Raw genomic sequence first — 18,285 nt, 5'->3', positions numbered from 1 at the left:
TAATTGCTATTTGCAGCCCTAGTCTGATCTGTGTTAGCTTAGCAGGGGTGTCCAAACTTTTTCCACCGAGGGTCGCATACATAAAAATGGGGCACTTTGACATACTGTACTATGTACATTAAAGATGCTACAAGCAATCAATGTAGGTCAATACGTGTAAGCTATCGAAAAAAAACAGACATCTTAACTTTGGGTTGTAATGGGCGCCACACACAGGATATATAGCCTATTCTCCATTTCATTTTCAATGGATCTGCGCCATAGGGTGATTATCGCGAGTCACTGTCCTGCCGAGCGACACGTGAAAGTCGTGCGTTCAGTTTGCGGTCATACATGTCATCATGCACATGCTTTCAATGCGATCCCAGAACGTTGAAAATGTTATGTCCCTTACAAAAAACAAGGTGAATCTAGGAAACTTTACCTGCACTGTCCAGTTTCCAGGTATTGATATCACAGTCACACTGGTGAAGTTACTGTATCGATTTAAAGCTAATGAATCGTTTCGGATCGTATTGTTCGAAATGAACCAATATCGTGCTTGAATCATATCGGCAACCATGAATCATGATACAAATTTAATTGTTATTAAAACGAATGATTACACCCTTAGTATCAGGCTCTCGTCTACACGGAAACGGAGTTCTGGGTGATCTGAAACTGTTTTTTTTTTTAAAACAGCTCCCAGAGTGGGCATGTATACAGGCAATACAAGAACGATAAAGCCACCGACCAGCCACCGCCTCATCGCCATCACGTGACCAGAAGTGAGCTTTGACCACAAGACAACATAATATCTGAATATTTCGACTAACATGACTCACCTCAGTCGACGTTCTCCTGATAGTTCGTTGTCTTATACTCCATAATGACTCGCAGAAGTAATTCCACCTCTCGTAAGCGGAAGACAACTGACTTATGCGCATCTGTTCTTTCTTCTTCTTTGGTTTGGAGTGTCACGTGGTTCTGTTTATGTGCCTGTTCACAGTGGGAAGAAAGACGGAACACAAATGCCCCCAAAAAGAAAATCATATTTTGCAGATTACAAGCTGAAAGTAGTGAAATTTGCAGCCGAAAACGGTAAGTTTGGAGTGAACGACAAACTTGTGAGGAACTGGCGAAAAGCGACGGATACTGTAACTGCAATGAAGACAACAAAAAAAGGTGATTGCGGGCTAAAGGCGAGATGACCACTACGAGACGAGTAAGTTCACAAATGGGTGCTTGAACTTCGTGCTGCCGGGAGGGGCTTGTCAGCAGTGCAGTTACGTCTCCACGGCGTAAAGGCGATGACTATAGATTGACTGTGGATTGTATGTTATGTTACGTGAACACACCACCTATTCACGTGACATTAACACGCCTAGTTAGCCATTTTATTATTACTGTAACTTGACTTTCAAGATGAAATGTTTGTTCTTGGTCTCTGATTTTATAAAATACATTTCCTCCCAAAAATGCGACTTGTAGTCCAGTCCGACTTATGTTATTTTCCTCTTCATTGTGCATTTTTGGCTGGTGCGACTTATACTCCGGAACAATTTATAGTGTGGAAAACACGGTATATATTTTCATGAATATCGTTTGTCATTTTGTATACAGTAGATGGTGTATTTTATGAAGTGTCCAGCGAGTGTGCGTCACCTTTTCAAGTCTAACAGGCAGACAGTCTTCAAGGTGAGGCTGAAGGTCAGTAATCCGCTTAAAGCAGCCGTCATTTAGGATCATGAGGAAGGCTCACAGCTGACAATCCCATCTTCCTGCAGAGGAAGTCAGCGTCTCAAAAGCAGAGAGATGACTTGGAATGAGATGAAAATAAAAAGTCAAGGAGGATTTGAGGAGCTTTGCAGCATCTCACTTTGACCTTGACCACACCAAGTACAATTGATGCTGGCTGTTGCCCGGCAACATGACCTCCCTCTATGAAATGAAGGAAGACCAACTTTCAAAGCATTCTCTCAGACAGGGTGATGGGGCAAAGGTCAGCCCAATGAGCATCTTTAATCTCGCACACATTATGGTCATCCTACGTGTGTGCGACCCCAAGGAGGCAGCCTGTCAAAATCAAAGCCCCCCCAGACATCCTTCCTTATAAAGGCAGTGTAATATCATTTTGTACAAAGAGGCTTTCAAAGAAGAAAAACGTGATGGAGTGTCTCCTAATTCCCACTGAGGTGTTTCATGGAAAGACGAGAAGGCTTGGGAACGCCGATGCTTCCACAGAGGCCATCTGGATCATGCCGGGACGATACCCTGGTGACTGTTGCCATTTTACGCACCCGCTGGACAAAGAAAAGGCCTGCTGCGTTATTAAAAGTGTATGAAATGTTTTATGTTTTTCCACAACCACATGAGGAAAGTTGCTCTCCTGCCGCATTTTAATATGCTTATTTAGCTCACAGGGGATGCTTTTATAAAATACTTGTGTACGTGTGGACGCAGGCTTCAACAGATGAGGGGAAAAAAAAGGCATCAAAGGAGCGTCTCTGCATCCTATTTAAAGCACAGACGTCTGCTTGTTGTGGAATTCCCTTCATGTCAAAAGGAGCTCATCAATTCAACATGAGACAACGTCCAGGACAGTTAATCTCCCAAACACAATGAAAATTTCTGTATCGCTAGCATGCTAATGATGTTCATCTTTAGCCAGCTGTTAAAATATACTAGAGGAGGAAATAATTAGCCATGATGCTATCATGTTTGACCACAGCTAGCTAGCTTCACTGGCCTTTCATTACACAGCCTCACCATATCAGATTAGAATGACCCCAAAAAGTCGACATGAGTTCAATACAAGGCATTTAGCCTTACATGCTAATAATGAAAGTTGATGGCATTCACAATGGAAACATGAAGGCAGTGGATAGCAAATAAGACAACGCGTGTAAGCTATCCCTCGTTTTCATGTCCAGATACATCTAGACATCTCAAATAAGCCATTTAAGACAGTTTACCCAGTAGGGGAGCAGAATCGACAAAAGACAGGAATTGACGCCAGGGGTTCACAGTTGAGTTTTAGCTTGTTGTCGGCTGTGGCTGCAACAGCAACCCGTGTTGCTGTTGTATATGTTATTATTGTGCCTGCTGTGTCATTTAAATCTACAATAAAAGCTGGTTGTGGTCTTATATTGTACTTGTATTTTATTGCATTTAGCCATTTTTATGCTTGAAACTGCTTAATGTGGGGGAAAAATATGTTGAATTTGCTTACATATGCATATTTTTTAAACTAATAATAGGCCGTAGTCACCCGCGAAACATGTTTGGAACAACCGCAGTAGAGTGACGGAGCGATGTTCGAACTGCGATGTAGCAAGGCACGACTATACTTAACAGGCAGCATTGCATCTTAAACTTTGTGTTTGTGTACAATAGTAATGAACTTGTGTACAGGTTAGCTGCTAACAACGTTGCTCAATCTATTGTAGTTCTTCCTGTTTTCACCTGTGGCAGCCATCTTGAAAACATCCACTGAGGATGTGAACTTTGACTCCTGAGGACAAAAAGAGTGGTCCCTTAAAACGTAAAAGCCTTCCAGTGAGCGACAACGAACGAAATAACAAAAACATCTTGTTACTTCATAAAAAAAGAGGAAAGTTGATCCCAGTGAGTTAGCCAGACGGCGGCCATGTTGCTTTTAGCTCCTCTGAAACAGATGGGAGGGCAATGCTGTAAACAGGAAGTACTTTTATTCTACACTTGATATGTACACACAGGTCTCAGGATGATAAGAATGACAAACAAAAAGCTACCAATTGCACATCAGCTTCCACGTCCTCGTCCTACTTTCAAAAAGGCAAGTGTCCAAGATGGCCACTGACCAAAACCAAAAGAAGCTTGAGGAAGGAGTACCAGGACTTTAGTCAAATATTTCAACAATGTGTTCAAAAACATCATCCTTCTTCGTGTGTAAAAGACATCATCATCATCATCGTGTCAGGCACTTAGCGACGTCACAGCCTGTTCCCGTGACAACAAACAGGATATGTGAGAGGAAAAATGAAGAATTTTTATAAAAAGTCTGGTATCACTTACAACGCCTTCAAAACACTTTTTTCTTGGTTGAATTCGTTTTTAAAACTCTGTGAAAGAAGTACAATATTTTGCAGTTTTTGTGTTTCTGAACAAGAGAGAAAAATAGTAGCATTAATGATGGGCTAAAATGGTCACGCTAGCTTGTTAGCTTCCAGTCAGTCAAAGAAAGCAAAGCATGCTGTAAACCTCACAAGTTTAGAACATATTTTGATTTCATTTCTTGGACAAATCTTAAATGACAAATAACCTCCATTATTATTATTATGTAGCTTAGCCTAGCTTAGCTTTTAGCAGCAGTGAAGGAAACGCATAACAAAATGACACTTTCATGGAATGATAATGGGCTGATATGCTAATTGTGTAAATTCATTTTTCGTTTTGGGACTGGCCACGCACATTTGTAACCTTCATAAAATAAAAAACTAAAAGGAGTAATGATACAAAATCATTTGCTGTCGTACACTTTACAAATATAATATTCAGTTTTGAATGATACATTGCTAAATAGCATAAAAGTGAACGCTAAGGCTCAATTGTTTTTATAGATTAAGTTGTCGCAATGATGCTAATGAACTCGCTAACATGCTAACAGGCACCTTGCGGGGGAGATTTACTGCGCTTATGTTTACAAATGTAACCCGTCTGCGCACCCTGGGGCTCGAACACAGGACCTTCGGAACGGGAGACGAGAGTGCTGACCATTGGGCCGAAAGCCCGGAAGTCGACCCAGCATTCAGCACAGCTCTTAAGGCTGAGGGAGTGAGGTTTCGTACACTTTCGCAGCCACACTGGCTGGCATCCGTTACACAAAGACACATTTTAAACATTTACAAAAAAAAAAAAAAAAAGTGTACAATCTTTGACCAAAGGTGAGATTTAAAGAGATATGTGTGTTCCTTTTGGCTCGCTCTTCTTCTGATTGTGAGGCTTGCAGCAGGTGGCGAGTGATGAAAAATTAAGCGTTGGAAAGCAGCGTGGGAGACATGGAAGATGAGGCAGAAAGCTGGGTTGACAGTGAATGGAGTGGTGGAGGTTGAAAGACAGCTACCCGCCTAATGAACACAACAAGGAGCTGCAGGCATGCCAGCAAGTCGAGCCCAGAGTGGAGCTTGGGGGGTGGACGGGTGGGGGCATCAGGCAGCAGATCAGAGCTGTCTCCTCCGCTGAGACGACACTTCATAAATTATTCATGAGGGGGAGGGGTTAGTATTATTTCATTAGCAACACAATGTCGCTCTTCTGTTAATTTGGAAGGAGGAACAGGAAGTTGATATGCATGCTGCGTTGCTATTAGCATATTTGCGGAAAATAAAAATATAAACTTTCATGGCAACACAAAATGTGAGACTTTGTCTCACGACCTCACATCGGAGTCGCCCGCTTGTCAGTCATGTGATTGTCAGACAACAAAGACAGCGTCCACAGACAGGCAGTGAGCGCTAGGCTAGGTCCCTGGTTGCTATATCCTCAGGAATAAAAGAGTCTTCCTTTCTCCGAGCCCATCCTGTTGAGTCTGGCCAGCTGCGAGGGCGAAGGCGGCACGTCATGGCGGTACGGCCCCTTGGGGGAGGCGGGATCCTTGGCATACGCCTCGTAGCTAGACGAGCTATCCTGCGCTAGCTTGCCTTTAGCTTCCTGGTCTCTACGTCGCTGCTCCTGCCTCAGCAGCTCCTGAGCTTCCAGGAGGACTCTGGCGTTCACGACACCGCCAACGCAGCCGCCGCTCGGGAAGCCATTCCTGGATCCCTGATAGCTCGAGTACCTGGGATTGTCCTTGGCTGCCTGGAAGCCCTCACCCGGAGGATACGCCTTTTCCCATGAGTCCTGAGAGATGGAGCTGGGATTCTTCCTGGGCTGCCTGCAGAAGACAAAAAAACAAGGAATTTTGTCTTAGCATTTCCACTGTTGTTTTAGTATTACCAATGTTGTCTTATTATTGCCTTTTTTTTAGTATTGCCATAGTTGTCTTATGTTGTGTTAGTATTGACATGGTTGGACATTGCTGGCAACTTCATCATCAGAAACTACATGTAACATTTCTGCAAGAAGTTCAAAGGTCAGACCATGGACAGGCACAGGCGTCACCAGAAGATCATAACACTTCCCAACCACAATACTGCTAGACTCAGCCACCAGGGGGCATATTTACACGGTATCTGGGGACTGACGTATAAACAAGTCACAATTTAATACCGACCTTTACTAATAACTAAATATGTAATTAATGAATACATTTGGAGTAGTACCATTTTTTTATTGAATTTGATTGAATGCTGCTGCTTGGCTAAGAGAAACCACATGGATAAATGCACTTCAACATCTTAAAGTGTCCTCATCATCAACGCTTCGCCCACCGGGCTGAAACAACAACAGCATTCTTACCGGGGCAGTGAGCTGTACTGACGCTGAGCCTGAGCGAAGGAATCCTCTTGTCTCTGACGCTGCATCTGGACCTCCACTGACACCGAGTGACGACCGGGCTGACTCTGACCGTTCTGACCGCTCACGCTCGACTGCGAACGACCACGACCACACAGTTGGCATCATCACCGTTTACATATCATGTGACTGAAATGGTGTCGTGAGAATAAACCTCCACTTCTTTACGTACACACAGTGACTTACCAGTCCTTGGCGAGGTCAGGTGACACACACACAGTGAAGGAAGGGGCATGCTGGAGACTCAAGAGTGGGCGGAGTTACAATGATGCACTATGATGGATGTTAGTGGGGGTTCAGTCATGACAAAGGACAGGGACATACACACATGACCGTATAAGGACATACGTGCCTTGTAAATACACATACTTTCACTGTTGGCCATCTTTGTAGTTTTTATGACAACAGAGCAGCAGTAGTGCTTGTTATGTGGAACTTTTCCAAAATGTACATCAGGATCCAAAATGAAATAAGACTGCCGGATTTGCATTTTTTGTTGCCGCTACATCACTGATCAATGAAAACAGCACTGACATCCATGAAATTGCCTTCAGGTCAGTTGTTTTGTTTTTGTGACGTCATTATTTTAATGGCAGCGCTGTGATGAGACATCATCAGAGACTACAAGCATTAAACTATTGTGGCTGCTTAAAGAGCGCCCTCACTCCCCACTAAAGTAAATGAAGCATGGCTGCATTGCCGCAAGAAGGATGTCGTGGTTTACTATGTCAAGCACTCCTGGTGATGTTAGCGTCAATGGCGACAAACAGCCCGAAGGAACGCTGCATTAAAGTACGACAATATCATAAAAATAAAAAACGAATCTCTTCCTGATAGAAAAACACAAAAACAGAGCAATAATGTCTGAGCGCCGCTGCCATCATCACATGATAGAAAGGAAGTGAAGTACCCCCCCCATCCTGCCATGTGCATCATGCCTCACTTACAGTCAGGTGAGGGAGAGGGGCCTGATAGCAATGTAAAGCGATGACTGGTCCAATCAATGAATTCAAGTACAGCGGTACCTTGGTTTTCATATTCATTTGCTCCAAAAGGGTCGTACGTAAACGGAAATGCACAAAAACTGAGGCAATTTTTCCAATACGAAACAATGTAAATCCAATCAATCCGTTCCAGATGCTCAAACATTTTAACAAAATGTTTTTTTTAAATAGAAAAAAAATTATTTATTTTATTTATTATTTATTTAATTATTAATTAAATTAATAATTTAAAATTAGTTTGACATGCAGAAAACAATGCAAAATAATGACAACTGGAGAACACCTATTGCCGATGTGGACTTCCTGTACATCCTGGGGAGATCAAATTCAAATAGTGTCTCTCAGCTTCTTTATCAAATGACTGGCACTCTGACTGTCTTTGTCCCTATGGCAGGTTATTTAGCAGTCACACTCTAAAATACACGCCAGTGAGTCAGCATGCCAGGGGGAGCTTTGTTTGGGCACTCAATTTTGCGTAACAATACAGAACAGGGCAAACGTACTAGCTGGTTATGTGTAATATTGTGCAGAAACATTTTTGACGAAAACTGAATCAACGGGGCCTATGAAAACCAAGGTTTGGCTGTATTCTATTTGAGCCGCTACAGGAAGTCCTCGGTCACGCTACTTTATACCCGTCAACTGTCCCATTTTCCCGTGCAATTAACCCTTATTTCCTGTTGCTCTCCCGTGTAGTTTTAACTCACTCAACTTGATCCTAAATTTTTCACTTTCACTTTTCTTTTCTTTGAAGAAAAGTCTGCCGAGACGTCATGGAGGTTAAAGTTTACAAAAAATAACAAAAGCAACATGCTTCCTCAGTGTAGTGATGTACAACCATGTAGTCTTCCGCGCGTGCACGTGACTATTAGTCATTTATGGGAGTGTGTATGTAATCAAGAAAGGTCGTAGCACGAGGACCACCTGTATTTGGAATCTCTATTATGTTTTATTATATTCAATTATTGTATTATATTCTTTATTTCATATTGGATATTATTCAAAAAGTATGAAGTTCTTGCACAGAACGAAGGCAGACTGAGGAAGAATAAAAATGTGTGTTCAGAAAAGAGATTGTGTAGCTTTGAGCTTCGGACAGTTATAGCAGATGTAAACACCAATTGTGTTGTGTTGTGTTGTGTTGCTGTGTCGATGGGACACAAAGAGAGGGGTAGGGGGTCCATATTTTCCCACAATGCCGTGCTCTTTCCTACAATGATGACTGGAATGTGTTCTTGAGAGCCAAAAGCATAAAAAAATCTTTTTATTGTCTGGAGATATGAATAGGTAGAAAGAAATTAAAGTCACTTCTATGAATTACGAAGCAGACAGGCACGTTTCTAAACAGAAATATCAAAAGATGCTGATGATTCAGTCTAAATTTAAACAGTCAAATGTACAACAGATTTAAAAAAGGTTGCTACAGCACACAAGCATCATGTGTTGCTAAAATACAAAAAGTAGCCTTTCAGAGTGCTAAAATAATCTAAAATAAATAATAAAAATACAAGCCCCCCCCTTGCTTACAAGTCTTTGTTCACGTGCTCGTGATGTGTAAGTAAAGTTTGTTCAAGGCATAAAAAGGCACAGCTAAAATGGTGAGCTGGTGGGTGGGTCCATGTGGATGACTGACATGGAGTACATGGAGGATGAGTGAGGAGACAGGTGGGCGGGATTAGTGCTGGTGGCTAACTCCTGCATGCACTGTGGACGAGTGTTAGCCTGGTTAGCATGGAGGAGTCCCAGTCAGTCTTGTGGATGGTTAGTGATGGTTAGCATCATGGTGCTAACAGTGTTAGCATCCTCCCCAAAAAGTCACTTCTCCAACTGGGAGGGAGGGGCTCGGGGGTCGGTCACTTGTCACACACTCACCCAGGGCTGCTCGAAGCTGAACGTGCGGCGGCGGTCGTCCGCGTCGTCCGGACCGTTCTGGGCCTGCTGGAACTCCTGCCTCAGCCTCTGTATCCGGTCGTGGTTGCTCGGGGCGAGCCGGTTACTGAAGGAGAGCGAGATGAATGGATGAATGAGTGAACACGGTGAATAAGTGACCTGCTTTTGCCAGCCCACAGGAGGACCTTCTTTCACGTCCAGCATGCTTTGTGTGCTCTAATAAGTGACCCAGATAGCTTGGAAACAACATGGACTAACACAAAAACCACACAATCACTCCACTATCAACTTTCTACAACACATTCATCTCTTTAGTGAATGCTTCACTTCTTTTTACACTTTCAGAACACTTAAGAATTGACTTCAAACATTGTCTGCACACTTAATAACTGGATTTAATTAAACAACTGACCAACTTTTTAATAACAATAGAGCTGTGATTGTACACGCTGATATCTCACTGGCCGACAATAAGCACAATCCTAATTAATCTACTTTTAATTAAAAGGCACCATCTTAATGAAAGATTTAATTAAGAGAAGGTAGTCATGGGAGTCTTTTAAATAAACATTTACTGACGCACTGATACGCATGGCAGCATAACACCATACACACGCATATAAAGCCGCACGCACACGCACCCACACAGTGATAAATGTAGCGGTTAGCTTAGCCGTGCTTATCAGATGGGGAGGGTGTTGATGGAGATGGAGGGGGGTGCTGGGCCCTTCGTCCTCCAAAAAAAAAAAAAAAAAAAAAAAAAAAAAAAAAAAGTGGCAGCAGCCCTGCTAAGCTGTGAAAAACGAGGAGAGATGGTAAAGGCGATAGCGCCACGACATCCATCGACACGGGGACGCCCTCGCTAACGGGGGCGCTAGCGGCTAGCTACCAGAGCGGAGCTGCTGGCCTGCTACTTTTGTGCTATCACACCTTCTCGAGAGCCGAGATGCCGCGCGATTAAAAGGACAATGGAAGACATTGAGAAACATATGTGTGACTGTGGACGTGGCGCCAACTCACGTTAGCATGAAGAAAAGAAACAGCGCAGCAAGAATTTTGAGCACCCTTGCTTTGTTTGCTTCCTCAGCCTCTTGAAAGTGGCTCAGCAGCACTTCCTCAGGTGCCGAGTGTTATTTCATGGGTGAACGGCATGACAAAAGCTGGTTCATGTTAAGAAAACCTGTTCTAAATGTTCTAAATGTGCATCCCTTTTGAAGGAATCAGGTGAGTGCACGCACGTGAGTACACACGTGAGTACAATCGTTAGACCAAATAACGCTATATTAGTGTATTTTCTCATTTAATATATACTGTACATGGCATGTTGTGTAAATATACAGTCCTCTTTGTGCTTCAAATTTCGTGGTATCACGGCTTTTCAAAAATATATTCATTTGAATAAGTGGTGCTTTCGGGAGCTTGCTGGGCTTGTGAGATGCAATGTAGGCGTAAGCCACTGTGACGACTGTAAATGTTAATATTGTTATTATTAGTGGGAGTGATGGTAATGGTCATGATCATTGATGGTCATAATAATGATAAAGATTGTGTCATTTGTTTTGATGTGTTTGTGTTTTTTGTTTGTTACTGTTGGTTTAATGCTTTAAAAAGAAAAACACACACACAAAGAAGGTGTTCCAAATTATTATGCAAATAGGATTTTAGTATCGTAAACGTAAATGTATTTGTTCTTCAATGAAATTCATGGGTGGCATAGTGTCTTGGGGCTCTTTGGATTACTGATATCAGTCTCGGACGACTGTCATAATTAGTTTGGCAGGTGGACCCAATTAAAAGAAAACTACTTCAAAATGATGGTCCACTTTATTAAGCATGCCACAGATTTCAAGCAACATGGGAAAAAAAGGATCTCTCTGCTGATGAAAAGGGAACATCAAATATTGCGATGCTTTGGACAAGGCATGACAACATTCAATAATGCACAAAAACTTTCGCACGGTGAAGAAATTTGTGGCCGCTTCAGATGACAGCCGGGGTTGTGCTGAGAAAGGCATGACAAAGGTTTCTGCCAGACAAATTCATCAAATCAAGACAGCACCTGCTAAAAAGCCATTACAAAGCAGCATGAACCGACTATTTGGCCCTAACCAATACTCACAAGCACAAACGGTTGCAGTAGGCCAACAAATACATGAAGATTCATTTTCAAACAATCCTGTTTACTGATGAGGGCCGTGCAACCTTGGGTGGTCCGGATGGATGAAGTAGAGTATGGCCGGTATATGTCAACAAGGCTGCGATGTCAGCAAGGAGGTGGCTGAGTCATGTTTTGGATCGAAATCATTGGGAGAGAGCTGGTAGGCCCTTTATGGTCATTGAAGGTGTGAAAATGACCTCAGCAAAGTATGTAGAGTTTCTGGCTGACCACTTCTTTCCATGGTACAATATGAAGACCCGTACCTTCTGTAGCAAAGTGACCTTCATGCATGACAATGCACCGTCGCATGATGCCAAGAATACCTACCTCTCTGTCATTGGCTGTTATGGGCATAAAAGGAGAGAAACTCATGATTTGGCCCCCTTTTTTCCCCTGACTGCAACCAATTGAGAACCTATGGAGCATCGTCAAGCAAAACAATCTGAGGGTGGGAGGTTATATGAAAGAAGGGATCTTATGTTAACATGGAACTTGGCCTGTCAACATGTTAGTGATTGAAATAGCTTTTGCTTAAGTGCTGCAAATTCAACAAATGACCATCGTCTTAACAAAAAAAAACACATTTTTCATTTCCGCCTCTTAGCAGCAACCTTTAAGAATGCTTGAATGCACTTTTTCCCTCCCCAAAATCATAGCAAAGAGGGCAAGGAAGAGGAAGCAAAGAAGTATAAACAATCAAACATCACAAACACTCTACTGCCAATCAACGAGTCACTGGCACAGACTGCTACATGCGCATCACCGATAAATAAATCCATCCATCCATTTTCTATACCGCTTCTCCTCATTAGGGTCGCGGGGGTATGCTGGAGCCTATCCCAGCTGACTTCGGGCGACAGGCGGGGTACACCCTGGTCGCCAGCCAATCGCAGGGCACATATAGACAAACAACAATTCACACTCACATTCATACCTACGGACAATTTAGAGTCGCCAATTAACCTAACATGCATGTTTTTGGAATGTGGGAGGAAACTGGAGTACCCAAAATAGTTGTCGATTAACACGATAATCGATCATTGATTAATCATCGATTAATCGTTGCAGCTCTGTTATCATTGAAGTTAGTTAACGTTCAAATTGTACTCTGAAGGTTGAGGACTTGAAAATCAAGATGACTGTAATTTATACTGACTATTTAGCAAAATCATTGCAACAGGGCACGCACAACTCGACAGGGGCGCACAAGTCGTTATTACACCGTCACCGCAACACGTTACTACAATACAACCACTAAAGTCAAAATGCCACTGAAGCCATCAAATTCCAAATTCAAGCACAATTCTTCAGGAAAAGTCCATGTTGTCAGTCTCACAGTACCTCTGCAATCACAACACCATCACACACGCGACAGGCATGACCTTTACAACAGATACCATCAGCAAACATTCAAAGATTAACGTCTGTGTTTTGCTTTATCTTTGGCTTTTTGTCACTCCAGTGTATACAGCGTATATCACTTATTAGCAAGTTACTGCTTCATTTCTTTTTACAGTCGGATGACACCATGTTCAAATGTGACTTTAAACATATAAAGCTTTTCTGATGGACACAGTTCGACCCTGAAACAGATTATTTCTATTTTGTTCATTTACGATGGGGACAAAATGGTTTCCGAATGTGAGAAAATGAGAAAGTGATGCTTTAGACTTGAGTGTGAACGGCTGCTAACGCTAGTGAGAGGATTATCAGCGCCAACAAGGGCTGCTGGTGTGTGTGTTTGTGTGTGTTTGTGCGCGTGTTGATGCTGCAGAGAGATTAGAGGGGTCAAGATGTCTCCATGTCGGAGGACATCTGGCTCCCAGTCAGCTGATCTTAGCTTTTCCTCAGGATTAAACGGCTTTAACGCGACACAACCAGGCCTAACGGATCGTGGAAAACATGGCAATTAGACGGTGAATCGATACAGCGGCAGGAATGTAAGTCTGGCGAGGAGGAAGAGGAAGTCATGCACGTTGCTTCAAGCGGTCAGCGTGTACAGCTAGCAACACGCTGCTCTCTCGTCACAACACAGGTGTAGCGATGACAAGTGGCGCCAAGTGTGGAAGAATCCAGAGAAATATGGCAGAAGAGTGGGTAGCTGTGGGCGGTGCAGCCCGACATGCGGCGGCCTGGCGGAGGCAGACTAAAACATACACAAAATGATCGGCACTAGAGTGTGATGAGTCATAGTACAAATGCTACAAACAAAAGATGGAATTATGAAATATGCACTTTTTAAACTAAACTCAAACATCCAATCCAATCCACTTCATATAGCACATTTTATAAACAATGTTTCCAAAGTGCAGTACAGACTAGTAAAACCATAAATAGTAAGAAGTAAAAGTACAAATTACTACAGTATAAACTAAAAGATTAAATAAACAGATCAACGCCGTCATCTTTGGCTTTTATTTGGTTTGCGACATTTCGAACAAGCCAGGCATGCTTTTATTTCGTCACGTCTGGACTACTGTAATGCACTTTACTCCGGAATAAGCCACAATGCTCTCTCTCGCTTACAGTTAGTCCAGAACTCTTTGGCACGCCTTTTAACAGGAACCAAAAAGAAGGAACATATTACCCCAATTCTAGCCTCCCTGCACTGGTTGCCTGTGTGTTTTTGGTGACAGCTGAAATATCTAAACAACCATACCGCAACATAAACAACACACACAAAAAAATTCAAATCTAAAAAATTATTACTTATTTACAAATATAACACCATTAGTTATTTACAATGTTCCCATTTGGAACTGAACTATGTGTGTGTGTGTGTGTGTATATGCGTCCATGCGCGTGCATGTGTTAAAATTTCCCTACAATGCGTAACCTTGGACACGCTTCACGCTCTCCCACTTCCTGTTCCTGTCATGTGTGTTTTTCCGTCCTCTCTGCCGAGCTCTTATCAAATGCACTTTTGTGACCTAGTGGACATTTTTATAGCATTAAAAGCCAAATCCATTGATGGGGAGTTGCATCATCACCTCTTTTAGCTTTTTGGGTAAAAAAACATAAAAGAGGTATAAATACGTTGTTAGGATCGGGCGTTCAGGCTTATAAAAAGGTATATATACATCTTTGGCATTGAATGAGTTAAGGGCTTTAACATACTGGAAAGCTTAACAGGGGGCTATCCATACGGAGACTTTTGCAGGTTAAAACTAAAAAGTATTTTATCGTTTCGGCCTCTCATCCACACAGAAACGGCATTCTGGGTGGGTTGAACCAGTGTTTTTTAGAAAATGGCTTTCAGAACAGAATGGGAAAATCGGAAAACTCTGGCTTGTCGTTTTCATATAGACGGCCAAGCCGCTGTTTTTCAGAAACAGCGACGTCACCGATCCTTCGCCACACCGTCTACATCATGTGACCAGAAGCGAGCTTCGATGACAAGCCAACATAATATCTGAATATTTCAATGGATACGACTCACCCCAGTCGACATTCTCAATACTTCGTTGTTTTATTCTCCAAAATGAATCTTAGAAGTAATTCCACTTCGTCATAAGTCTAGACGAGCCTTGGAAACCAGAAGACGACGGACTTATGCGCATACATTTCTTCTTCTATTGTTCGGTGTGTCACGTGGTTCCGTCTGCATGTCTGTTTACAGCGCCACACATAGGTGTTCCTTGTGTATTACATCGTTTTCACCTAGTGATCCATTCCCCGTCTAGATGCAACTATTTACTAATCAGTGTGGATGCCAATTTTTTCAACCCACCAAAACTCACATATTTTAGGGGTCCCAAAACCAGTAGCTGTAACCAGTAGGGGAGTGGCAAAAACTAGCCACCAGTATCTGATTGATGATATTACTGCATACATTTGCATACTGTTAAAGAGCCAATGCAGTAAGACGCACAGGTGGTCGGCCATTGTGGTTTGCGGGGGATTTGAGCCATTTCCACTTGGGCTTAATTTTCCATGTAATGTCTTAGATGAAACGTACCTTTTTGCTATTAACATTACCATTGTTCACTTTATTAGCATTAGGGCTGTCCAATAATATAATATAATATAATATAATATGCCGCAACTGGCATACAAATTTGATATTGGATCATATTGGTATTGATTTTTCTGCAGATAACATTATCAACATGCGGGTGGGACCAAAAATAGTAGTGCTGATTACTAATGAGAAACAGATACCACTGCACACACTGTCCAGCGACCACACAGCCGCTAGATATCTCGCCAAACAGGAAACAGAAAAGCAAAATAAGAGCACAAAACAGGAAACAACGTGAAAACTACAGAAAACCCAAACTAAAGTGTTATGCGAGGTGGCAGTAAGCTGTCTTCCTTCAATACTTCTAATCTAATGTCACACCTGAGGAAGAATCACTCAGAGTCACACCTAGAATTTTGGCACTTTTTTCTACAGCTTGTAATGCATATAGCAGTACTGTATTTGTCTTATTTAGCACACACACAGTGTTTATTAGTGAAATACATCCAGTATCGGATAAGAATATCGGTAAGAAAGTCAATATCTAACTTCTTCAGTTAGCATGATAATCAGCGCACGATTGTCTATGTGCAATCACAAAGCATGTGATTGGCTCCTGATCTAACGTGATCACTGCAGCTACTGATGCATTTGTGCATTCATCATGTCGATGCACACGTTCTCTCAGACGTAATCTCAAACAGATCTCCGTTCACACACTGGGTGTCTATTGCAGGACGCAAGTCGACGGATAGTGGCAGACACATCCATCAGCCCACGGTCTGGTCTGTGGCGTCAGATAAGGCTTTTTATTGTTATACATCTCGGCGTCACGTGACCCGGGCAGCCCGTCGGCACGGGTCCGCTCTGCCGGTCACCTGGGGAGACGGTAACTAGGCAACAAGGTTTGGATGTGACTTGGCTGGGCGGCGTCCTAATGATTCCGTGCTGTGTGGCCCTAAAAGAGCCTCTTCTGGCCACTTTGGAGCACACTTCAACGTGTGAGAGCCTGGAGGTTAACAAGGTTTTTATGAGTGAAATAGAGACAGACAGACTTATTACACTCTAATAGAGTTCTTTGTCTCAATGGAGGATTTCTGGAGAGCAGGTTTAGGTTTAGTTTAAGTAGTTGGGTTCATGTGTATGCTAACCGCCATGGTGAAGATATGACAATGAGACTTCATCTTGGTGATGACAGAATGGTGATGGATCAGACTTAAACGGAACAGAAGGAAATGAGAAAGAGGGAAAAAAAAGATGGAGGAAGTAGAGCGGGACTTCATTAGGACTATTTTGGTGGGAAAGGTGAGTTTGACTGACGATGTTTGTCTGGCCAGCAAAAAGAAAGAAGGATGATGAAGCAGGGAGAAACGAGGAAAGCGGAGCGCTCTAATTTCTGGGGCGGACGTGATGGTCCAGGTTTAGAAGCACAGCAATGAATCATCATCCAAGTTCAATTAGGATCCACCAGTGTGAGGCAGAAGCCCCCTCCTGATGTGGGTGTAAAGACACCATGGAGAAGATGACCTGTGGACCACCCCCTCCCTCACAGCAGACAGAAACACGTCCTGTCAAATCGCCTCCTAAGTAGGCGGCGACTCAGCTGCGCCGTGACCGATGGACGCTGTGACGTTCTAGACAGTTCTAGGCTGTCGGGCAGCAGGAGGGAGGGGGAAGTGGAGGGTCTGTCTGGACACAAACCATCTTTGGATGCGTGCAAGGATTGACTGACGACTTTGTGACGTTGCGTACTCAAAGTGAGGTAGCAACGCTTCAAAAATGTCCTAAAGACAGGAGACATGTCACTGCTTGATTTCAACTCATGGCCAAAGGAACTCCTTTGCACCACTACCGCTTATGTCGACAACCCGTCTATGTTGACCAACCATACATGGTTGACCACTTTTGTCGACATTTGAAAGCCAAAGGGGTCAAGTCTATGAAAAATGAGTCTGTTTATGTCATTGCGTGGTATAAATTTTGTCATTATCACTAAGCAGCATAACTACTGTCTAGTTACACAGCATTAAAACATACACACAGTAACTTCCTGTTCAGTGCAAAATAAGTTTTAAAATAAAAGCATGGCAATATTAACCTGGATCCTACAACAGCAACTAACAAAATGCAACCATTATTTATTTATTTATATTAATTTGTAGATTGTTAGCCATTGGCAATATGAAATCTTTGTCATTGTAGTGGGGACATAAGTGGGGGATATCCCGATCCACATTTTTTGTCTTCTGATCCGATTTCTTTCTCGTCTTGCCGATCCAATCCAGATGCTTTTTTTTTTTTTAAAATAAGCTTTTGTTACAAACATGAATTTGTAGAATAGAGTATGGTATGGTATGCTCTTCAAAGCATTAAAATTAATAATAAAAGTATTGCTGAATTTACTTTTTTGTTACACAGCATGACCAACAACACTGTTTGGCTTTTGTAACAAACCTCTGTGTGTCAGGTCCCTAGTCCAATAAAAGATCCAATAAAAGTATATCCTATAACATTGGAAAAAATGGGCTTGCAAAATACTTCTAGGGTAGGACTAATCATTTGACATGGTTATAGATCAATTTGTGGTGTGATTTAGAATATATTACTTTGTTTTTTTAACAACCTCTCTTCAACGCAATAGTCATTTATTGATGGTCCCTAGTATAAACAACCAGCGGTTAGAGCAGCACTTCCCATACCAAGTATCGGCCTGCATCTAAAATCAATATCAGCACTCCGATACAAGCTGTCCATTCCAGACCCTACACCAGCACTTCTATCCAGCAGCACATGGGTAG

The 18,285-nt window shown here is 42.5% G+C and overlaps 1 protein-coding gene and 1 long non-coding RNA gene across 13 annotated transcripts in view; one reads left to right on the top strand and one right to left on the bottom strand.

Moving 5' to 3' along the window:
• Window positions 1-987: 987 nt before the first annotated feature.
• On the top strand, window positions 988-3,115 carry LOC129174181 (uncharacterized). The gene is made up of 3 exons (XR_008567380.1): window positions 988-1,204; window positions 1,603-1,689; window positions 1,767-3,115. It is a non-coding gene; the product is annotated as an uncharacterized LOC129174181 (long non-coding RNA).
• Window positions 3,116-3,657: 542 nt separating this feature from the next.
• Window positions 3,658-18,285, bottom strand: part of LOC129176911 (partitioning defective 3 homolog) — a 169,401-nt gene continuing 154,773 nt past the window's right edge. For 6 of the 12 annotated variants that reach the window (XM_054767416.1, XM_054767417.1, XM_054767418.1 and 3 more), the window contains 3 exons: window positions 9,351-9,474; window positions 6,418-6,548; window positions 3,660-5,893 (listed from right to left, as the gene is read on the bottom strand). In XM_054767416.1, the coding sequence (XP_054623391.1) occupies window positions 5,503-5,893; window positions 6,418-6,548; window positions 9,351-9,474 (646 nt within the window). In that variant the 3' untranslated portion in view covers window positions 3,660-5,502. The other 6 variants (XM_054767419.1, XM_054767425.1, XR_008569530.1 and 3 more) reach the window with 6 other exon arrangements.

Source organism: Dunckerocampus dactyliophorus, chromosome 2 (genome assembly GCF_027744805.1).
Source record: "Dunckerocampus dactyliophorus isolate RoL2022-P2 chromosome 2, RoL_Ddac_1.1, whole genome shotgun sequence".
Taxonomy (NCBI): Eukaryota; Metazoa; Chordata; class Actinopteri; order Syngnathiformes; family Syngnathidae; genus Dunckerocampus; species Dunckerocampus dactyliophorus.
This window is presented reverse-complemented; position numbering and strand designations above follow the sequence as displayed.